General features: G+C 38.0%; 2 protein-coding genes across 2 annotated transcripts; both read right to left on the bottom strand.

The window, feature by feature from the left end:
* Nucleotides 1–162: 162 nt before the first annotated feature.
* ptger1c (prostaglandin E receptor 1c (subtype EP1)) lies at nt 163–3,234 on the bottom strand. The gene is made up of 3 exons (XM_061712859.1): nt 3,115–3,234; nt 659–1,540; nt 163–563 (listed from the first exon to the last, which is right to left on the bottom strand). The coding sequence occupies exons 2-3, from the start codon at nt 1,526–1,528 to the stop codon at nt 330–332; spliced, it is 1,104 nt and encodes a 367-aa protein (XP_061568843.1). The 5' UTR covers nt 1,529–1,540; nt 3,115–3,234; the 3' UTR covers nt 163–329.
* A 566-nt stretch (nt 3,235–3,800) lies between these two features.
* Nucleotides 3,801–17,305, bottom strand: LOC133422258 (adhesion G protein-coupled receptor E5). The gene is made up of 19 exons (XM_061712208.1): nt 16,769–17,305; nt 9,827–9,907; nt 9,449–9,607; nt 9,199–9,351; nt 8,927–9,070; nt 8,681–8,806; nt 8,516–8,559; nt 8,313–8,417; nt 7,821–7,974; nt 7,468–7,590; nt 7,191–7,381; nt 6,928–7,092; nt 6,643–6,837; nt 6,296–6,513; nt 6,128–6,188; nt 5,942–6,033; nt 5,588–5,756; nt 5,398–5,493; nt 3,801–5,183 (listed from the first exon to the last, which is right to left on the bottom strand). The coding sequence occupies exons 1-19, from the start codon at nt 16,797–16,799 to the stop codon at nt 5,142–5,144; spliced, it is 2,349 nt and encodes a 782-aa protein (XP_061568192.1). The 5' UTR covers nt 16,800–17,305; the 3' UTR covers nt 3,801–5,141.
* Between the last annotated feature and the right edge of the window lie 7,078 nt (nt 17,306–24,383).

The raw sequence follows: 24,383 nt of genomic DNA, 5'->3' as shown, positions 1-24,383 counted from the left end.
CTCTACCAGGTCTGCTATTCGTTGAACCAACTGCTCGTCAAGCTGTTCTTGATTTTGATTGGACAAAAGTCAGGCCGCCTCAATTACTCAACCACTCGAATCACATTGGCATCTGCTGAATGTAGGACAAATCATCCGGACACCGGTACAGACTACTAACTAAAATCTGTGAAATTAAGCTTAAATTCAAATGACTCAGTTGTATTTCTCCAATTTAAAGTGAAAATAACATTTACATCTTACAGTTTCAGTACACAGGTTATAAAAAGGTCAAACAACAACAAAAAAGTAAAATACAAAAAAAAAAAAAAAAAAAAGAAAACAAAAGATTATTGAAGATTGGAGTCTCTTCTGCGATAATCTCTGTAGGAGCTGCATTCTGACACTGTGGATGCTGGAGTCTGGCCACGACAGCAGACACTTAAAAGCACTGCTCTTCGTAGAAGGATGTAAACCCAAGGATCCAAGATCTGATTCCACGAGGCCATGCGTAAGAAAAGAAGAATTAACCCAGGTTTCAAATTTCCAGAAGCACCATGAAGCTGCACCATGGGAATGTGGATCTATAATAAAAGAGATACATAATAATCACGCATAAGGTAATCTCATTTAAATGATAATGTAAACACTGTCAGAAAGACAAAAGAGTAGTACACACAAGAAAGGGGCCCCAGCAGACACAGGAAACCACAGTGATGGCTGCAAGTTGAGCCATCATTTCCACATCCAGTGAACAGTTCATGGAGGAAGATGATGCAGATGATGCACGGCGGCCGCAGCGAGTTGTAGGATTTTTAGTACTGTCGTTGTACTTCGTTCTGGCATGAAGCAATGCCAAACCACTCAGGATGTTGCAGAACAGAGAGAGAGTGAGAGCAGTGAGGCCCAGACCAGAGAAAGTCAGAGCTAAGATTCTGTCTGCAGAACCTTCACCCTGAAGATTCAAAAAACACCATGTCTTTGGAATTTGGGTTGTGTAAGTCCCCACGGAAAATAACGGTAATACTGCCAGCACAAGCGCAACCGAGGACAAAAATAATAAAGCCATCTTCACATGGGCTACTGTAATCATGGACATGTGGAAAAAGGGTTTGGTGATTGCTATATAGCGCTCTACTGCCATGGCGCAACCCAACAGCAAGGGGCACAAGCCAAAAAACACCATACTTGTCCCAAAGATTTTACAGAAATTTGGGGTGGGCTCAGTGCCAATTGTGTACAGGTACAATACAAAGGCTCCCAGGATCACATGACCTCCCAGGTCAGCCAAAAGCAAAGCCACTGTTAGAAACAGAAATGGTGCTTTGGATTGGCGGCGGAATCTGACTCGGGACTTTGCCAGGATCCCCAGAGCAGTGAGGTTGGAGATGGTGCCAAATATCATAGTGAAGCAAGACATACCAACATGTCCAACTGGAATTGCTCTGAGATATGAGTCGTTTTTATTGGACATGATCTCCAAAGTGGAGTTGATCTTCAGGTTTTGATCAAGGAAGGTGAATGTCATAGGTAGAGAAGTCGTCTTCATCTTCAGTGTAATCTAAGGAGAATTACAAGTTTGAATATAGACATTAGTTCATATCCATTAAGACACACATTTCTATATTGTTTTTATGATAACTTATTGTGTTCTCTAAAAGGACATCATTTCAGATTTTTCTTGTTTTTGTTTTTTTGCAAGTTTGCATATCAGTGTTTCCTCCCAGAGACAGATTATATCAGTTTGGCAAAATACCTGCCTTTTAGATTAGATTAGATAGTCCTTTATGCATCCCTCTGTGGGAAAATTCACTTTGTGCAGCAGTAGTACACACGACACACACATGCAGCGAAAGAAGGATAAAAAAGTAAGAAATATATAATAACAAATATAAACAGTAAATACAGTGGAATACAAATAAAAGTAGTGCAGTACGAGAAGAAAAAAAACAGGTAGGATTTTTCGCATTATTCGTTTCCGTATTTAAGCTCTTTAACTTGCCATATTCCCTTTAGTCATTTATTTTCTTATTTTTTTTCCTGCCCAGATGTTTCTTGTTGTCTCTATTTGTTATCCAGAGTGCATCAAACGTTGGACTTAACATTCGCTACATGTTAATTAATTCCCATTCTAGGGTGAGTTTAATTTTTGACTTTTATTTGATCTATTGCTTAAAAAAAAGAAAAAGAAAAATGTGTTAAGGTTTTGAGTTTGTCACAGTTTGTTTTTTTTCCACAGTTTTGGTATTTAGGTTCCTGTTTTATTTTGAAACCCCATGTCCTTGTGTTTAAGTTGTGTCTTGACTTTCCTTGTTCCCATCTGCCCTGATCGTTTGCACCTGTGTCTCGTCAAGCTCTCTGTGTATATCTTGTCTTGTCTTTCCCTCGCTCCTGGCTGGTCTGTACTTTTTCCCTCCTCCATGTGTCATGTCATGTTTTGGATTTTGGCCAGGTTGAGCTCTTGTGTTTTTTGTAATTCCTGCTCAGGAGAGTTTTTTTTGTTTTTTTTTTTAAGTTAAAATGCATCATGATTTTTGGAACTTCTGCCTCCTTGTCTCTCCTGCATATGGGTCCTACTCAGCCTCATCTTGATAAAATTAGGCTTAAGGGGGAAAAAAAAGGCCTCTTAAGTGTCATCTCACTTTTGAAACGTTGACATTTTTTCCCTCTCCACTACCTATGTAGAGATGAAAATTATAGAGAAGATTCAGGATTTAAAGACATTCTGGAGCTTATATTCAAGACTGGAATTTATACAAACATTGGTTTTCATATTTCAAATGTCAAGGCTTTATATCTTTGGTATAAATAATGTTTTCCAGAACAACTTAAACAATAAAATAAATACTTTGTTATGCAATGGGTTTGGTCACCCTGCTAATATTGTTTTACATGTATCAATCAAGAGAAAATCCGACCCTTTCTTTAGTCTCTTGCATTATACATTTATAATGAGAATACAACAATCCGTTCCTGTAGTTTCACCTCTTAAGACATGCACATACCTGTTCTTTACTTGCATTTCAGCTTCACTTCTATCTAAACTATTATCTTGTTGGAGAAGAATGAATAAAAAATAGGATATTTGTAAAGTGATTCACTGGAAAAAGGTTATGAATTATGAATAAAACTTACCTTAAGACGACGCACGATGAACAGTGGATTTGGTGTAAACTGCAGATAAACAGTTTAGAACAAATGAGTGAAGAAGAATGTGTGTCTTATCAGCAAAGCTGCTCTGCTTACCAAATTCAGTTATCACTGGTGCCCACAATCATTTGGTCTTGGCTCCCCCCCCTAATTTTTTTCCCTTGCCCTTCCGATGGTTTCTATCTCTTCCTGGAGTCGTTTTCTCCTTCGCTCATGCAGGAGATAGCTACTCTATCTCTAACCCATGGGCATACATTTTCCACCCTCATTTTCTCCTGGACGTGTTCCTTCCATCTATTGATCACTTCTGATGAACCTTCGGGGCTAAGGAGATCTTAGCCATCACTTCTGAGCTTTATGGTATCGATCCCCTGGCACTTAAATGGTTGAACGGTTATATTCAGACTTCTGACTCAGTTATTATTTTATATTACTACACCATTTTTCACAAATTTCAGTTTTCATTTACTCAGATTAAAAAGAGATTTCTGTATCATTCATCTGAGGCTATTAGAATTGATGTTACAAAAACAAAGCCAACAGACACTAGCGGAATTTAAAGAGTAAATTGACAAATGAGTGCCTTAAGGCTTACAAAGTATATATCACTCTGATGGACATTTTTTTAAATATTTTAATATCACAGATAATATATATGATTAAAATATCTGCAACAGACTGTTTACATGTGCAAAAGAAACGTAATTATTGATTAAATCTACAAAGTTTGAAAATGTGGGGAATCTGTGGTCATTGTTAACACAGTTTTAAAAAAAGTAAAACATGTCTCTAAGGCTTCTTGAAGGTTTATTTGCCTTTAAAATGAAAGAAACACATTGGAGATTTCAAACTGTTCCTGAATCCATTATGTCTTTAATCTCACATAAACAGGAAGGAATATGAAAGAGTCCCCCTTTCCTCGGAAGTCTAAATGCCATCTTCTTTTCCAGCAAGCAAAGCAGGAAAACCACAGTAAGAAAATCACTCTGAAACATTACACATGGATGTCAAATATAAGGTGCACGGCAAAATATCAATAATAAAAAACGAACAAAAAAAAGGTTAACACTATGTATACAGTTGCCCATGACATTGGAATAAAGCCTTTTTTTTTTACACCATCTCCTGAAATGAGAAAATAAAGAGGAATAAAATAAAAGTAAGAACACTTACACAGTCCCAATAAGTGCTAAATATATTGTTTTTACAACACTAGTAATAATCCAGTACTAAAGTTATCAAAATATCTGCTTTGTAATGGTATTTAACAATATTTAAACTTGTCAAATGAACAATATATATATATATGAAAAAACATGTTACAAAGCATATACGGTAGCAGGTTTAGACATAAAAATGTATCTATTCAATTTTAATTAATCTTTGTTTATAGTGCCAAATGTCATCTCAAGGCATTTCAACAATACAGTTCAGCTCGTTCCAAATTCTGTTACCTTTCTCCATAAACCTACCTCAGCTAAAATCCTAGGCAACATATACAATAAATAGAATAAAAATACATTCAAAATACAAATCTGTATCATACTTTGGGGCATTTTGATACAACAACAATTAAAAACTCTTAACAGAAGAAAGTGCTTGCATTATAAATATATATTGCATTGTTTTATATAGATATTTTTCCAGAATGCTTTGCATAATTCATTATTTCACACACTGAATAAATTTTACATATATATATAAAAATAGACCGTTTTTAATGAGATCAACATGTGTACTGTGACTACACAAATGTACACAATTAAGCACAAAACATATATTAATGTGAAATCTCCTTTGAACAAAATTCCTCGTTTTCCAAAATGATCTAATCTAGTAGATATTCCAACATTGTAATATATGCAGACCCTCTCACTATTGAAAAAATGAACAACATGTTGTTGTACAGCAAAGCGGCACAATAATTAGATGAGGAGTCAGATGTTTACAGCATGTCTGAAGTATAAATCTTTGACCAGTCAGACTTTTGTCCCATGATACAGTTGACCACTTCAGATGTGCGACTCTCCTGTGTCCTGGGTACTCTTTGATGCCTTAGGATGACAAAGGGGAGAGACATTGGTCAGAATTGAAAAATAGTTTACTGCATTCAAAGTGTAAAGACAAACATAAGTACAATTGCAGGTGAAATCGTAAGCTATACTGTATATATGTAATGTAAATTTTGAATTGATCCTACTCCTGCTTCACAATTAAGCAACAAAAGCACCCCTTATTTGCTGAGGTGAAATTGAAATAACTGCTTACATGTGCTTTACTGGAATTAGAGGAATTGAACTCTGAATATCTCTTCTTTCGAGGTGCAAGCAGTCGAGACAAGATGTTCCCATACTCCTCCCTCACCTTTAATCAGAATGCAAACGGAAATTTGTTACATGGACACACAACAGATCTTGTTATTTGTTATATCTAGGTATACATTTCATTTGACACCAACCTGTTTGGAAACGAGACAGTGCATAATAAATAAGAAAGCCCCTTGAAAACTGCCAAAAATGGTGAAGAGGTAAGACATGGCAATAGTGCCCTTTTCAAACTGGAAACACCCGAAGATCCACATGGTTCCAAGCAGACATAGCTGAGCCACTGCAGTGATGATGAATGCCCTGCAGGAGGCAGCAAAGACGCATGCAGGTCATTTCTGACTTTCCATTACTTGACTTATCTTTGAGAGCATAGGTTGGTACCCCCTTTCTGCTTTGTTACTGAGCTAGTACAATAAATTATTTTTTATACATGGGAAAATATATTTCAGATTATTGCAAACAGCACTGAGTCAGTGGTAGCTTACCTTATTTTCTGCAAGTTGTCCAGGTCTGGGTTTAAACTTGAAAACTTCTGTGCCAACTTCCACACAGTGATGAGAAAGAAGAAGATGTTTACCTGAACGGCAATAGCAGAGAGGGCTTAAATTAAACTGAAGTCATTTTTTAATGATATTATTTAAATGCATAATTGCATAGCCCTATAATCTTACGAGGATGATGACACAGGCAGGGCCAAAGAAACTCCAAATGAAGTCCAGCTTTAACCAGCAACTGAAATGAAAATTAAGAGTATAAATTACACACACACGTGCAAAAAAAAAAAAAAAAAAAAAAATCAGTATGGGAGAATATTAATTGAGACCATATGTGGAACTTACTATCTCTCAGTGCCATATCCCTTACTGTTAACTATTGCAGATATTGCAACAATTACAGCTGGGACTCCATATCCACCTGCCATCATGTAGAGGGTTTTGAAGTTGGTGTTAAAGACAAGAACCACCATCCTGAAGAGCTGTATGCCTTCCAGACACATCCAGCAAAATGCTGAAAGGTAGAAGAAATGTAGCATCCCCGCCACCACCGCACACCCTTTCTAATGAGGGGAAACAGATGAAGTCCAGCAAGACAGAAGTGAAAAAGGGAAAAAGTGTTGAAAAGACTAACTGTATAAAAACAGACACTTAATGCACTCATATGGACAGAAAGTTTTCAATGTATGTACCTTGTTCTCTGTTTGAGAGATGCCTGCAAGAAAGATAAGAATAGCAATGAAGAGGCTGATGCAGAGGTGGAGATGTATGGTGGTTCTTGGGCTTTGGATGGAACGAATAGTGGAGAATGTCAGGATGCAGATGAGCAGGCAAACGAGTGAAAGGGAAAGACCCACCCAGGTGATTAACTGCAACGCAAACTTGTCCTGCCGGGGAAAATCAAAACAGTTATGTTGGCATTCACAGAGACGGACAGAAGTCAACATTGTACATGTTTTGAAACAGAGGGCTTTAACCTCGATTTCGTAGAGGGCCATTAGCACAGCAAAGCTGCTCAGGTGGTTACAGGAGCACACAGTGTAGTCCGGGGTGGACTCCACCACACTGCAGCCACGAGTAGACCACGCCCCATCTCCATTTGAAGAATCCCAGAACACACAGTCACGGGAGGTTTGATTTAACTGTAACACACATACATACACCAGAAAAAAAGGGATGACTGGAATTTTATTTTGTGTTTTTTTGTAATATTTAACACAGAACAGGTTTTCTTCTTTACCTGCTGAAGGTGATGCAAAGTTAATCTGATTGGTTCTTGGAGGTGGCTTGTGTTCTTGTTACTGACAATGACAGTCACCACTTTAGAGTTGATTGTGTACCTCTGGTTCTCTTGTGGTTTTATCCCACTAAAGAAGCCATCTGTGTATTCGTCCAGGTTTGAATAGCTGAGCAAGGACATTGTTGTAAAGCCTGTTGCAGTGATAGCCGGATAATGCAGAATTAATTACAAAATTCAAAGTATCTGTAAATGTGCTATTCAGAGGCATGAACATTACCGGGGTAACTGGAGGCGTCTCCAGCAGCTACCTCCAACTCAATGTCCAGTTGAGCATGCTGAGAGGAAAGTGTCCTCCCTCCACTGGGTAGGACTGACCCTTCAAATGTCAGAAGCTCCAGCTCTACAACCGGACATACATTTAAATATTTAAAGAACTGGCGTTATAAGTACAAAATTCATAGATTGAGAAAATATAACTCTACCAGTTACAGCAACAAGTAAAGGTTATATTTGAATATGAGCATACAGACTGTTTAAATAAACCTAACCCTGTGGATTTCCATGTACATGTAAAAAAAAATCCAAAAATCCAAAAATCAGCTGATCTAATACATTAGATTTTTGTTTAACCTGTGTGGGAAGATGATGTTTTAGTGCCTGGGGTTTTGATTAAAGGTCCTATCATTGCCAAAATGGATTCCACCAAATCCAGAAAGCTGGAGACTTTCCTGTTGTCACTTAGGAATCCACCAGACAAGAGCTTATCAATCATATACAACAGAACCTAAAGGTGGGAGGACAGGAAAGTAAAAAGAAAATCATAAGTGTGGGCAGGTAAAACAAGAAGCACAAACATCAGAGATATGAGATGGAAACAACTACGTCAACATTCTGCAAGGCTGTGCTGCAAAGACATCTGAAAACCACCTCACAGAGCTTTATCGCTTGAAGTTTCCTGTTACCGTTGTTGTTTTATTACTTTTATCATAGTTGTTGTTTATGTTATTGTTATCATCATTATTAATAACACTATGTTCAGTGATATCTCTGTTTAAATGTGCTTTATAAATACATTTTAATTACTTACTTACTATGACTACACTGCTTATTTTCATTTTGTACCTTTAGTAAGTCCTCTCCATTCAGCTTCTTTGAATTGTTACTACTTGCGAGGTCCAGACAGCTTTTATTCAACTCCATCACTTGATCTTGTACAATGTGAAAATTCTGAAAGTTTTTTTGGGGGAAATAAAACAAATTTATGAGAGAGCAGATGATTAAAAAGATCACCATGTGAGATGGAATAGTTTTTGTTGTGAAATTACCTGACTGAAACTGTTCACGTCTCTGAAAACATCACAGTTGAGTTCTGAAGGAAAGAAAGTTTGAATCGTTAGTTATGTGTACTGATGACCATCACTTTCTAAAATGCTCTGCTTATTATTAAGCAAACCCAAGTTTGTAATGGCTGTTGGCTGTTGTGTTCTTACCAGTGCAGTGAGACTTTATGTTGCCATAGTTACTGAACCCTCTATGGCATATGCAGTAATGGCCCCTTCCTGCTTCAGTGTGGCAGGTTCCATTTCTGCACATTGTTTGATCAAGGCCACATATGTCTAAAATGTAAGTATATTTGAGAAAGGGACAATTTAATATTTCATTTGTTCTTAGACCAAATAACTTATGGAAATTATTATATTTTTTCACAACTACTAGCATGAAGTCAACGCTTCTACCTTCGCATTGCTCCTGATTTCCAGTGAAGTTTGATTTTCTCGATTTCAATCCAAAACCAGCTTCACAGATGCAATAATAACTGCCTTTTGTGTTGATACACTTTGCATTAAGGCCACAAACATTTTCTTGACATTCATTAATATCTATAGATGTAGGAAGAAATTATGTGGGGCAAAAAAAGAGACAAAAAAAGAGAAACTTGATTAAGAAACCTAACACCCAAGCGATAATTCTTACACATAAACGGTTGCACAAAAAATAATCATGTTACCGCTGCATGAAACATTTTCACCCCGATGAATTATTTTTTCTTTTGTAGGAGAGACAAATCCAGGATCACAAGTGCAGTCATAATGTGGAACTGTGTTGTTACATTTGGCATTGCTTCCACAGATTTGTGCGTTATAAAAACATTCATTGATATCTCAAAAGAAAGAAGGACAGAAAATTCAAATTTTAGTAATGATAGTCGATTAAAAAAAAAAAAAATTCTCTGCTTTCACATACTTTGGACAACTTACCTTCACAGTTTTCATGTGATCCTAGTGTAAAATTAGATCTCCGTGTCCTTGTTTGATAACCATCAACACACAGGCAATAGAAGCTTCCGTCTGTGTTCAAACATCGAGTATTATCTCCACATGGGCCATATGGAGGGTTATATTCACATTCATCCAAATCTTGATTAAGGAAACAAAAATAAAATGTATACACATATCATATGAATTAATGCTTTGTCATGGACCTATACACAAAAGTCAAACCAATTTAGTCTTTTCAAATTAAACACATTATCATACAGTATTTGTGATTTACTAAATAAAAAGATCAAGACATGCTACAACACTTTGGCTTTACCCTGTCTTATTGAGGCAATATATTGTACAATTTTTTCATACCCTTGCATTTCCGACCAACAAACTCATATCCTTGATCGCAGCGTTTAGCCGACAGGACCGTGACAAAAGAGTGGAAAAGAGCTGAAAAGAAAGTAAGAAACTGTTAAAAATTGAAATTGGGGACTTCCGGTGTAGCGACTAATGGACTAGGACGTGTTTTTTTGAGCTCCTGCAACAACCTTTAAAAATATCTATTTTTGGTACAGCTTTTTCATCTTCCTTCGGTTTATTTTTCCCGACCTTCATTATTCTACTTTGGCCCCGTATTTTTGCCGACCAAAATGCCTCCAAAACTCAAACCATCCGCACCACCCCCGCGGCCCTCTCCGCACGCAGCATCCCCGCCTCGTGGTGACCCCCCGTCCAGCCTGGCCGAGGCCGCCGGGGCCGCTCCTTCACACGACTTTAAGGCCGAGCTGCTCGCATCACTCCGCGTTGAGATGGCGGCTGTTTTTAAATCGGAGCTTCAGACTGCTTTAAATGAAAACCTGTCGAGCATCAAGACTGAGCTGCAAGCGGTGAAGTCGGAATTATCAAAAAGCATTACAAACATCCAGTCTGATGTGCGCGCTCTGAAGAACACCGTGGTTGAAATGGAAACATCTCTTTCATCCTGCACCGATGACATCACAACCTTACAGGCTAAAGTGGAGCATCTGTCAGCTGAACTGATGAGGCTGGATGGTAAATGCGAGGATCTGGAGGCGAGATCCCGGCGCAATAACATACGGATCGTGGGAATTCCTGAAGATTTTTCCACCTCTTCTGCTGTTACGGATATTCCCTCTCTGCTCAAGGAGGCTTTCAGCCTGGAGAAGGAGCCTCTCCTGGACCGGGCGCACCGCACCCTCCAGCCGAAGCCGAAGCCCGGAGAGCGCCCTCGTCCCATCATCGCCCGTCTGCACTATCATACAGACTGTGTGGATATATTGCGCCGAGCCAGGGCTCAGCAACGGATTACGTGTGGAGAGTTGACTTTTTCTGTCTTTCCCGACCACACCCAGAAGACGGCCCGTGCCCGAGCCGCCTTTAATGACGTCCGCCGCCGGCTCCGCGAGATCCCGGGGATCCGATACGGTCTGCTGTACCCCGCCCGCCTCCGCATCACCCACAACGGCGCAGAAAGGGAGTTCAGGTCGGCAGAGGAGGCCAGCGCTTTCATCACGTCGCTCAAAGTCTAGTTGAACTTTTTTCAGTTCATCAGTGTCGGTTTTTTTTTTTTTTTTTTTTTTTTTTTTTTCTCTCCCATATATACACGGTATGTGGTTTTCAGTTTAACTTGGTCGTGATTGGTTGTACCTCTCTGTTAATGTTGCTGGGCTTGCAGGAGCTCAACACGAAGCTTGTTAGTTATTATCTTGTTAGTTATGCTTAAAGCCGTAAGTGTTCTTTTCAGGGATCTGACTCCTTCTGGAGTTTGCACTGGGTTCTCCATCGTTTGGGGATGGGGTCGTTGTAAGTGCAGTTGGGGGGTGGGGGGTGGGGGGTTCAGTAGGTTAAGTTTGTTGTTGTTTTCAATTTTCCCCCTTTTTATTTTTTTTATTTTTTTTTTCTCCCCCCCTTTTTTTTTTTTTTTTTTTTTTTTTTTTTTTTTTTTTTTTTTTTTTTTTTTTTTTTTTCTTCTTCTTTCCTCTTTCTTTCTTTCTTTCTTTCCTCCCTCCATCCCTTTCTTTCCTTTCCTTCCTTGGGGATCCGCATTCGGTACATCTCTATCTTTAGGAATTTAACATATGGCCACTAATACTGGTACTTCTGTGAGGTTGTTGAGCTGGAATATTAAAGGCATGGGGAGTCCAATTAAGAGATCGAGAATATTTGCTCACCTGAGACGTCTTAAAGCTGACTTAGTGTTCCTTCAGGAAACCCACATGCGCACCAAAGACCAGGTCAGACTTAAATGTCCCTGGGTTTCTGAGGTGTTTCACTCTGATTTCAACTCTAAGGCCAGGGGGGTTGCTATATTAATTGGTAAGTCAATGCAGTTTTCAGCATCTAAGGTGATTTCAGACAAAAACGGCAGATACTTAATTGTGGCGGGTACGCTATTTCATATTCCCATATTATTAGTTAATATATATGCCCCCAATTTTGACAACCCACACTTTATGAACAAGCTTTTTGAATGTCTCCCCTCATTGAACGACAGTCTTCTTATAATTGGCGGGGATATGAACTGCGTAATTGACCCCAAACTAGACCGCTCCAGCCCACGAAATCTGACTCCTTCTTCAATGTCGAGGTCTCTTTCAGATTTTGTGTCCAAGAACGGTTGCACCGATCCTTGGAGATTTTATAACCCTTGTACCAAAAAATATTCCTTCTTTTCTCAGATGCATCAATCTTTCTCTCGGATTGATTATTATTTTATTGATGCTAAACTAATTCCCAAAGTACTGTCTGTTGACTATCATCCTATTGTGATCTCCGACCACGCTCCTCTTTCTTTGGATATTCAGTTCTCTTCACAGCCACGCTACTCAACATCTTGGAGGTTCAATACATTACTTCTCTCAGATGATAAGTTCACCAATTTTATTACAACTAAAATTGATGATTACATCTCTATAAATCAAAATGATATGGAACCAATTTCATCTTCACTGCTGTGGGAATCATTAAAAGCATATTTGCGGGGACAAATTATCTCCTTCTCTGCTCACTTGAATAAGTCCCGGAAAGCCAAATTACAAGAACTCTCTATTAAGATCACAAAATTGGACCAACAACTTGCTACTTGCCCCTCTCCCAGTTTTCTTAAGCAACGTGTCGATTTACAGACTGAATTTGATCTCCTTACCACTAATGACGCAGAGCGACTTCTTTTACGATCACGCTCCGTATATTATGAACATGGAGACAAGGCAAGTCGGCTCATGGCTCATCAGCTACGTCGCCAGGCAGCCTCACGTATGATCCTTCAGATAAAAGATTCATCAGGCTCATTGCATCAGGATCCCACCGCCATTAATTCTGTCTTTCACTCATTTTATTCCTCTTTATATACGTCTGAATCTCCATCTGGCTCCACTGAATTGAATTCATTCTTAGATAGCCTCAACTTTCCTGTTATAGGCTCCGATGCTGCTAAAAATCTTGACTCGCCATTAACGGTAGAAGAAATTAATCTCGCTGTGAGAAGTATGCAAAATAACAAAGCTCCTGGCCCTGATGGATTTCCAGTGGAATTTTTTAAGAAATTTCAGGATAAATTGTCCCCTTTATTGCATGCTGTTTATAAGGAATCACTGGAACATGGCACTCTCCCTCCCACTTTAAGGCAAGCCTCCATAAGTCTCCTCTTAAAAAAAGATAAGGATCCAACTCTCTGCGGCTCATACAGACCTCTTTCGTTAATAAATGTAGATGCTAAGATCCTTGCTAAAGCCTTGGCTTATCGCTTGGAGAACATTGTGCCAACTATTGTCTCAAATGAACAGACAGGATTTGTTAAGGGGCGACAGTTATTCTTTAATGTGCGGACACTTTTAAATATTATTCACTCTAAAACTATCACCACAACACCTGAAGTCGTAATCTCAGTCGATGCTGAAAAGGCATTTGATAGGATTGAATGGGACTATTTATTTACTGTACTGAAGAAGTTTGGGCTGGGGAATGGGTTCATTTCTTTGATTCGTCTCCTTTACACGTCTCCACAAGCAAGCGTTTCCACTAATGGCATTCAGTCCAATTTTTTTACTCTAGCCCGTGGCACCAGACAGGGGTGTCCCCTCTCTCCCCTATTATTCGCACTAGCTATAGAGCCCCTGTCAATCTTTCTGAGGTCCTCCCCCACTTTTACTGGGATCTCCCGATTGGGAACAGAATATAAGCTGTCACTTTACGCTGATGACTTACTGTTATATGTCTCGGATCCTGTCCTCTCCATTCCTTCAATTTTATCTGCTTTCCAGAGATTCGGGTCTTTCTCAGGCTATAAAGTGAACGTATCTAAAAGTGAATGCTATCCCATTAATGACTCAGCAACACAGCTCGTACAGTCAGATATCCCTTTTAAGATTAGTCCTTCCGGCTTTAGGTATCTTGGGATCAACGTAACCAGAACGTTAAGCTCTCTTTTTTCTGCTAATCTCTCACCTTTAATGTCTACAATTAAATCTGACCTCCATAGATGGAAAAGCTTACCTCTTTCATTAATTGGAAGAATTAACGCAGTTAAAATGAATATTTTGCCCAAATTTCTATTTCTGTTCCATTGTCTTCCACTTTTCTTACCCAAACACTTTTTTAAAATAATTGATCAAACTATTTCTGACTTCTTATGGTGTGGGAAGGCTCCTAGAATCCGCAAATCCACACTTCAGAGATGTAAATTCAATGGCGGACTGGCACTTCCCAATTTCCAACTGTATTATTGGGCAGCACATATTCAAAAAATTTCATTTTGGTTCAAATCGGTGAATATGCCATGGTGTAAATTGGAGGCACAGTCATGCATTTCATCCTCTTTACCTGCTCTACTTACCTCATCTATTCCATCCAACCTCTCTGTCTTTACAAATAATCAAGTGGTTCACTCCACACTTAAAATTTGGTATCAATTTAGGAAACACTTCAAATTTAAGTCAGCATCTACTTTAGCTCCATTACTGAACAATCATTTATTTCGACCTCCGCTTACAGATTCAACCTTTCTCATATGGCATAATAAGGGCCTGAAAAGTTTTGGAGATCTTTACAAGGATGGTATCTTTCGCAGCTTTGCAGATCTCTCAGGTGAATTTAATCTCCCGCCTTCTCATCTCTTTCGATACTTTCAGATTAGACACTGCGCTAAAGCTTTGTTTCCAGTTTTTCCATCCTCTCCGCCGACTCTACAGTGGGAGGTGCTTTTAAACCATGATCCACTTCAAAAATCACTGATCTCTAAGGTTTACGATGACCTTCTGTCTTTCGATCTCTCTCCAGTTATTAAAGTTAGGGCTGCCTGGGAAGATGAACTGGATCTAAATTTGGAGGATGACTGGTGGGACGCTGCTCTTAAAAAAATTTACACAAGTTCATCCTGCGCTCGTCTTACACTTATACAGTTTAAAGTACTGTTTAGAGTCCACTTTTCTAAAGCTCGACTCTCACAGATCTATCCCAGTGTCACTGACGAATGCGACAAATGTCATGCCTCGTCCTGCAATTTAACCCATATGTTTTACTCTTGCCCACTACTTTCTCGCTTTTGGTCGAATTATTTTGACACCATGTCAAAAATACTCTCGGTGAATATAAAAGTCTCCCCCCATGTTGCCATATTCGGGCTCCCAGAGGACCATGGCCGGTTTACTTCAAACCAAAAAGACATTTTGGCTTTTACTTCCTTACTGGCAAGACGCCACCTTCTTCTCCACTGGAAGTCGACTAAGGCTCCTTCTAGTACCCAGTGGCTCAACGACACCATGTTTTTTCTGAAGCTGGAAAAGATTAAATATTCACTGAAGGGTAGTTGCAACAAATTTTATAATAAGTGGCTTCCCTTTCTCACATTCTTCCACTCTCTCCAGTCCCTGCCTCCTGATTGACGGATCCCCCCCCTCCCTCTCTTCTCTCTTTCCTTTCTTTCTTCCTCCTTTTTATTTATCTTTTTATTTACTTTTCTTTTGTTTTTGGGTTTTTTTTTTTTTTTTTTTTTTTGTTTTTTTTTCCCCCTTTTTATTCATCTATTTTTTTAATTCATACTGTTTAGCTTAAATACTTAAATATTACTTGTATATAAGAATATAATAATTTTCGTGTATTTGTCATTGTTTTGTGTGGATTTTCTGTTCAGTTCTTAATTCCAAAAAAAAAAAAAAGGAGGTAGACTGTATATCTTTTTTTTGTTTATTCCTGCTCAACTGTGCCTTACCCCCTAATAAAAATATCAAAACAAAAAAATTGAAATTGGGAACTTTTTGAAACCATTGTTAAAAGTATTTACTGCAGCAAAATTTAAGACATTTTAAGGATCCTTTTGAACACCTGAGCAATACCAGACATGTTCTGAAATTCAAAAATGACCTGCAGAAAAATCTAAAAACTGATGGGGGTTTTTTTGTCCACATTTCCTTGTATTGTCCCAACAGCATCTGAACTGTAATTCAAAATGATCTCTACATGGGTGTCTGGAGATCTGTGCTTCCTATATGGGAGGAAACATCAGCTGGCATGATACAAGTACAAATAGATTTACTATAAGAAAGGCTGTAGGAGTACAATGCTATGTTTTATGGAGTTTCCTGAATGACACCAGATGGGTGTCAAAGTCTGTAAAAACAGGAAGAAAATATCGTTATGCTGTTTTTTATGAGTGGCTTGTAGTTTTTAATTTAGCACAATCATTTCAATTAATCAATTCCATTCATTTTTCTTAGGTGTATATAAGTATTTGAGTATTTGTATTTTCTTTTTGTTTTTAGTTAACCTGGACCATTTAGTTATTTACTACATATCAGAATAGTCAACCGTATGATACTACTCACGTACAATCAGACCTAATAACATAATATCACTGTGAAGATTTTAAGTACATTTCTTTTGTACATAAGCACTCTGATAGGGGATGAAAAGCTAGAGTTCACCTCCTAGATTTTCTTTTCTAATTTATATTAGCTCATTCTTGCAATCAAATGTCATATTGTGAAGCTCAAACTCAAAAGAAAAAAATGTTTCAACAGTCATATGTTACCAGTGACAACCAGAAGGAAACTACTAAACAAAGTTAAAAAAAAAAACAACCAAAAAACAGACAACACTTAGTTGAAGTTACTTGAAATGTATTTACTTTTAGTTCAAGTGATACCCAACTTTGACCACAAGACGATATAAATACCCTTTTATAGTCTTATGGCACTATTTTTTCGTGTTTAAAATCATACAAGATTGGTTTTACCTTCTCAAAAACATGTGATTTTCCACTCTAGCAATACATTTTTTATAGATAGGACTCACCCAAAATCCAGAAGCTCCACTTGTCTGGCATAGTGATGAGTCAAAAGAAATGTCCACGATCCCTTTTAGTGGAAATTAAAACCACTTGAGAATGACTCACATTCAAATGCTACAGATATCCTTTCTTCGTCTCCTTCTTGCCTGTTCTTAGTTTCTACCCCTGACTTAAAAATGGGAGAAAGAAAAAATATACTTCATTGAATACTTTAGGCAAGTCAGCTGGTATGGAAAAAGCTGCTGCGGTTCATGCTGAGCCCACATATTAAATCTCTCATCATAAACAGGGACCTTTTTGTCTTCTCCTTTTGACGCAGTCTCCCTCTTCTTCTTTGAATCTTAATTTGGTCTCACAGCTGAGGAGAAATACTGGGATTGCCAGAACTTCGACAGAAGCATTCTCTCTGTCTTGTTCCTCATTTCTTTCTCTCTCTGTCTCGTTCTCTCTCTCTCAGTCACACCTCTGACATACAGGGTTATTCAACGAGCTTGCGTTCACTCTTTTTCTACGAACTAATGCTCGCTGGCACCAGGGTGGGGTGAGTGTGGGAGGAAATGGTTGCTAACCCAATTGAAAATGTACAGCATAAATGTGTCACTGGTGTTTTTGCAACCGCATTTCTCTGCATCTGTGTCTACTGTTGGGATAATTATGGGACAGACAGGGCTAAGAGGAATTCAGAAGTTCACACTATGCATTGTTTTACAGAGTTCTGCAGCCTGATACGCTCCCCCACTGGCACATAGCTTATCCACATGATGACATATATATTACTTTTCCCTCTAACTGCCTCTGCTTGAGACAATGCAACAATAGTAACAATGCTGAACTCTTTTTGAACAGAAATAAACAAAGAAACCATCTACACTACTGTTTTTCTCAACTCGTGGTAATTTTCCACTCCTTGACAGCAATCTTTCTGTATTTATTTTGTACAGACCAAAATGAAACCTTTGAACCACTTATGGATACTAAAGAAAAATTAGATTGAATGAAAACCTAATGGCCAATACTTACACTCACTGGCCACTTTATTTATTACACTTTGTTAGTACCGTGTTGGATCTCCTTTTTGCCTTCAGAACTGCCTTAATCCTTCGTGGCATAGATTCAACAAGGTATTGGAAACATTCCTCGGAGTTTGGTGCATATTGACATGATAGCATCACGCCGTTGCTGCAGATTTGTCGGCTGCACATCCATGATGCGAATCTCCCGTTCAACCACATCCCAAAGATGCTGTATTGGATTGAGATCTGGTGACTGTGGAGGCCATTTGAGTACGGTGAACTCACTGTCATGTCAGATCAGCAGTTTCTGAAATACTAAGACCAACAACCATGCCACGTTCAAAGTCACTTAAATCTCCTTTCTTCCCCATTCTGATGCTCGGTTTGAACTGCAGCAGATCGTCTTGACCATGTCATCTTGACCACGTGATTTATCTGAAAAACTTGCATCCACTGATATGTATTGGTCTGTGTTTTCTGTCTGTGAGCAGAAAGAAAAAGGCTAAGAATAATGCAACACAATTTATAACTGCATGGTAGAGAAAGCAAGACCAGCAGTGATTGGGCAAGATAAAAAAAATGTTTATTAAGAGAGGGAGAGGATTTAAAAGCAAAACATTTAAATAATTAAAATCATGGCGAAAATGTTTGAAACACAAATAAGCCTCTCAAAAATGTGGGAAGTTTCCTTTGGTAAGATTTTACAAGATTATAAATGAGGTGCAGTTTTTTCTCTAAAGGAAGTTGCCTCATTTCTGCTCACATCTGCTTTTACTCAACTACAAATAACCGCAGCTGTTGGCGCTCAGAGCACCATGAACCTTTTTTTCCACAGGTCAGCAGATTATTTTATGTAGTTATATTACTGGGATTTTAGACGACTGTGGAAACGTAAGTTTCCTGAAAATTCTATGACAAAAAGTGAAAGTGTTCTTGGATGCAAATGCTCATGTGTTTTTTCTGTTGCTTGTAACTTTAATGTTGCCCATTACAGGCAAAATGAATATATCATTTAGCATGTCATGCCACTTCCTTTTTCACACATCTCACAACGATGAGGTAGGCATTGGGCTTTGTGAGTGGTGAAAATGGAGATGACAGATATCAGGCCTTTGGAAACTATAAATGAATTCTACAGCATGCACAAAGAGCGAGCTATGCGCTGACTTCAACCTGAACTAAAAAAACAACTTGTACATATGTGTGACCTCAGTCTAATTTGAGGAACTCTTAATTTGTTTGAGCAGCAAATGAGATAGCTGCAGGTTTCAGGTTCACATTTTGTTCATGTGAAGCAGAAGTTAATCAGAAATAGACTTAGTGAGAGCAATCAGCTAATCTCTAATTTTATAAACGTTATGTGGGACAAGGTAGGTGATCCATTTTACTGACAATTTATTACTTCCCCCCTCACATTACACTTTAAGCCTCACAGTTCTTTAATTTGTTATTGTTTGGAATTGCTTCTCGTACTGTCCCGGGTATGTTTGTGGTAGCATTAAACACAATGTCAAAGCATTAGGTAAAGAAAAGCAAATGCACAATGTTAGTTTAAAACATCTTTATTTAATCACAGGTTGGATATTGTATTGATTACACTTACCATTTGTTTGTTTCTCTGACTCACCATTCAGGTATATGTTATTGTGTGAAACCAGGCCAAGGGATTTTCTTTTCAGTAGTTATTTTTATTTGTCAGTTTGATTTTTCTTTTGAGGAAATTTAAGAATATTTTCTACTCTTTAGGTAACTAATAAGCATAAGAACTTGTAAATTAATGTGAGTGTATATACTGTATATTTGACTAGTTTGGTTAAATTGTTGTGTAATTTGACCTTTTTTGGTAGAGAACAGTTTAGTCTGAGTCTAATTGTATGAAAGTGACTTGTGTATATAAGTGAAAGGGGACAGAAAAGGATGTGGTCAAAAATGGTGTTGAATTGTTGGTTCCTGGGTGGAAAGTACCACTAAATGTGAGAAGTTAAACCCTCATCTGAGTCGCTCTGTCTGCTCTCCACTTGGACGCTTTGAAACTCACTCACTACACTACATTATCGTATCTTATGTGATTTAAATTGTGATTCTTCACAGGGATCTGAGTACTCAGAGAAACAGAGGAGCTATGTTGGGATGCTGTTCATGAATTATATGTCATTGTTAAATACAATCGCCCCAAACACATAAGTTAACAAACTAACTGAACTACAGAGCTCTCTCCCCGCCTACACTTGGATTAAAAAAATTTTTTATATCACACATTGCCCTCAGTGTGTTACATTTGGCCCCCTTCACACTCAGCACTGGTTCTCCTCAGGGAGGCCTACTAAGCCCCCTTCTGTTTTCTTATTGCACCAGGTCCCATCCTACCAACAGCATTGTCAAGTTCGCAGACAACACCAGTGTGGTTGGACTGGTCTCCGACGGGTATGACGTGACATACAGGACTGATATAGAGAAATGTTCTGGCTCAAAAAGTAGCTTGTCCTAGCCCAGAAATCTAGATGTACAGCTATCAAATTTAAAGTTGGTTTGCAGGTACATCTTTCCAGATGTGGGTATGAACTATCAAGCTAAATCTATCCCTTAATGTTCTTGAAACAAAGAAAATTGACTTCATGGAGCTCAGGAAACAGAGAAGACAATGCCATTCCCTGCCTCTTAATCATTAGACGATATGGGAAAACCTGGCGAAGAAACTGCTGCTGTGTGGAGAAGATATCAACAGTGTCTGGGGTACGGCCCCCCAGGAGATCAAGAAGACTCCAGATCTTGCTGCTGCAGTAAAATTAAGGCCACAGGAGAGCCCTCACATCCTGTGTATCACGTGTTTGACCGTACATTATTTTTGTTATGCAGTATTTTTGAATCAAATAAAATATTATCACTGGTGACCTCTCCAGGGTGTTCCATGGCTTCCCCTGACTTTCACTAACTTTGTGGCAATAGCATCAGAGCCAATGACTTAAAGAATACTGTATGTCAACAAACTTGATAAGGAAGGCCAGACTGTTCTGATTGTGCAAAGAATGATGTCTCATTAAAAGAAAAACATAACGGGCAACAATGAGCATCTTCTTCACAATACAGTGATTCAACAGGGTCTTTAGTCAGGCTTCTTCAGATCAGTTTGAAATGAATTTCTTCATAGCTAACAGATATTCAGAATAAATCTACACCTGAAATGTTCTTTTCACCGAATACACAGACTTCTCTTATAGTGTTTCTTCTTGGAGCCACAACATGAACATTTCTCCATAGTTTTGTGAGCGTGAAACTTCTGGATGAGGTTATGAGAAGCAAGTGATTGTACTATGGACTTCAGAATGGTGATAATGTTTTGACTAGCATTTCTGATGATTTTACACAAATCTCTTGTCTTTATGTTGACTGGAAACGAAACCTTTTTTAAACCACTTCATTATTTAAGTTTGGTCAACATTGAAAAAAATGTATCAAAATTAGTTCTATTTGGTTCTTTTAGTTACGTATTATGGGTGTAACTGTTGATATATGTCACTTATAATGTCTCAACTGAATGGAAAGTGACTGAACTTTATATGTTGTACAATACAGATTCCATATATGTGATGTTCTGAGGATAGAATATTTGTAGAAATAAGTATTCACAAATACGTTTCAGTCAAAACTGGCAAGAAAAGTAACACCTATCAAAGTATCACCTTTGCACATAACAGATTTGCACATATCTGTTCTACAAAAGCCGGCTGACTTTCCTTCTGCAGTTTATTTCCTTTTTCACAATGATTTCCAGTATTATCATGCCAAACATCCAGAGCTTATCCTGTTATCTTAAAACGCTCTTCCTGACCAATACCAAAATAGTGTACATATAGAATTTTGGTGTTTTGTATCAGATGTGTTTGTTTTCTTTTTAGTTTCTTGCTGAATTCTCAAACAATGAGGAGCAGCCCAGCTGTCTCAATAACTTCCTGTCAAACCCTGACCGAATGGTCAGAATAGAGACTCGTCTAACTGCTCTGTTTGTGTCTTTCACAACTGTGTAACTTTAACTAAATCTTTCTATTTTTATTTTCTGCTGTTTGAGATATATTTGTTTATAATTTAAGGTACCAGACTGAAGATGTTATCAATACAGCTGGTGCTATTTGAAATTATACTAATGTCCGACAACATACAAATTCACATCAACATTTATTTTGATTATGACCATCATATCTTAACACTCTCATCAGTAGTCGTGTCCTTAGTATAAACTTCACATTGTTTGGATTAACTAATTTTAGCTGACAGTAATATCGGCTAAAATTATTAAACCCCCCCAAAACTTTAGGTTCAACCATTTAGTAGGAGCCTTTAAAATGAAATCTATTAGTTTATGTCACACTGCACCTTGTATAGATGTGACTTTAGTTCCTACTTCCCTTGTTTGAGGTTGTCCAGAGGGCAGTTTAACAGTGTGACTGTGAGAACAAAATGTTCACCTTCTGTGAGTAGAATATGGAAGCAAGTCAAGTCCATGCTGCCTCACTGTGTTGGTGTAAATAATAGATTTTACAAAGAAAACTGTAGCCCATCTTTCACATAGCCCACTAGAGAATGTAACTCAGCAACAAATCAGCAGGGTTAAAAAAACATGAAAAATATAGTTCTGAAAAACCTCTGCTCCACCAGATTATGTAGAAAACATTTGCAGAAGAGAAATTGGCTGGGTCGGGTTAAGCACACTGCTGAAATTTTGGTTTACCAACAGGGTGTTATGACAGCCCGCTGACCCACTGAGAGCAGAGACTATGACAGATAAAAGGCTAATTTCAAATGTTTTGCCTTCTTACCAGTTTATCCTTATGTGATGTTTCAGTTTCAAAACAAAAAAAGAATAAGTGTTTGTTGTATTATTGGTTAATACCAAATGCCACATATATATGCATTTTAATCTTGCAACAGAAAGTTTCTGTGTGTGTGTGTGTGTGTTTCCTACACCAGCCCTCTTGACAGTCTAGCCATATTTTATTGATCCCTAGAACAATTAGAAAATAATAAAAATGATGCCAATGGCTGGCCCCTCCCACTGTTGGGCTGCATGGAGGCGGTGCCTGGGTGGTGGCCCTTGTTGGTTGCAACCATGGATCTATTAATAAAATCTGGATGGGAGATTGAAAATGGCCGCCCATTCATTTCAATGCATTTTGCTCACTCAGCGCATACGCTGAAAAAGTTCCTGACTTCCGGGTTTACTTCCGCATTATGCGGCCCATAGAGCATGCGCAGTTGAGTCACCTCCCATGATGCTCTGGGGCCTCCCATTATGCCCCGGGGCAATGACGCGAATATTAATATAATATGTATTAATATAATATATTAATTAATGTATATTATTACATGTATAGTATTACATATATTATTAATGTATTAATATAATATAATTACATAATATATATTAATATAATACATCCGTGGAATGCACGGACACGGCTGTGACGTCAGCCGTGACGTCACGCCCAGAGACTTTTCTTTGACTTTTCTGGCCTTTATAAAACATTTTTGACGGATATAAAGTCCATGACTTAAAAATATAGAATACAAAGATTAGTAATTGTCAGTGATTACACCTGGAGGTGTCCTGTGAACAGTTTTAGAGGCTTCTCTTTTACTATTGCGGTCTATGGGAAAAAAGCTTTCTGGGCCCCATGGGATTTTTTGTTGCAGTACCGCGGCTGGCCACTGGGAAAAATCGGCGTGCCTTCTGAGTGCGAGACCCGGGGGCTGGTTGCAACACTCCGGTTGCTCCGTCTTCCATAACATGCCTTTTAACATGCCAGGTTCAATAATAACAAATGTACGGTATGTATAGATAAAGTAGTTTGACTGTATGAGTCAAATGAAAAAAAAAAAAAATGAACCTGAAATACCTGAAAACTGAAATTGAATTAAAAGAATTCTACCAGAAATAAATAAATAAATATTAAATAAAAAACTTAAAACTGAAATAAACAAGTCACAAATAGCAATCAATTACTCATCAAAAGAAAGTTACTTCCACCACCTCAATCCCCCACAAAGAACTGAAAGCAGGTCTCGCAGGTCTGAAATCAGAGCCAAACACGCAAATGTGCCTTTGAAGATGGATGTTTATCTCCTCAAAAATAGTCAAATTTCTTAACAATATAAATTGATATAAAACTATAGCCAATTTATTATATATTAGCTAAAGTTTATAGCTTATATAAGACCAACTGGTCATTTTAGCACTCTCTTCAATAGAGGTGAATGCATAGGGTTTTAACAAATAAATGTTCATCAGGGCCGCTGGAAAAAACTAAATTCTCCATTCTAGACAGATTCTTACATTTTTACATTTAACTGTCTAGCAAAGAACATTGTAGTTTTTGTCTTTTTTTAAACAGCATCCAAACTGTTTTGGAAACAAGATAGTAAATGTATATATTTTTTCCTTCAACTAATATATTTACTTTTTATCTTACTTGAAATAACCTTTGAATGGACTTCGAATGTTCAGAATGACTCAAAGGCAAAACCTCCATCAACAGCATTTGAAATGGACCTTCAACATCCTTCTTGCTGCACAGTGCATTTTGAAGGATGTTATAGATTTGAAAAAATAGCT

The sequence above is a fragment of the Cololabis saira genome, chromosome 21 (genome assembly GCF_033807715.1).
Source record: "Cololabis saira isolate AMF1-May2022 chromosome 21, fColSai1.1, whole genome shotgun sequence".
Classification (NCBI taxonomy): Eukaryota; Metazoa; Chordata; class Actinopteri; order Beloniformes; family Belonidae; genus Cololabis; species Cololabis saira.
Note: the sequence above shows the minus strand (reverse complement) of the source record. Positions and strands in the feature narration are given on the sequence as shown.

What these genes read in the sequence shown, in the direction of transcription:
- ptger1c (XM_061712859.1), bottom strand. Translation starts at nt 1,528, where the DNA reads ATGAAGACGACTTCTCTACCTATGACATTCACCTTCCTTGATCAAAAC. An exon ending in TCTGCTGGGGCCCCTTTCTT is followed by an intron (nt 564 to 658) that starts GTGTGTACTACT and finishes CTTTTATTATAG; the next exon opens with ATCCACATTCCCATGGTGCA.
- LOC133422258 (XM_061712208.1), bottom strand. Translation starts at nt 16,799, where the DNA reads ATGCCAGACAAGTGGAGCTTCTGGATTTTGG. An exon ending in ATCACATGAAAACTGTGAAG is followed by an intron (nt 9,352 to 9,448) that starts GTAAGTTGTCCA and finishes CTTTCTTTTGAG; the next exon opens with ATATCAATGAATGTTTTTAT. An exon ending in ACTGTCTCGTTTCCAAACAG is followed by an intron (nt 5,494 to 5,587) that starts GTTGGTGTCAAA and finishes TTCTGATTAAAG; the next exon opens with GTGAGGGAGGAGTATGGGAA.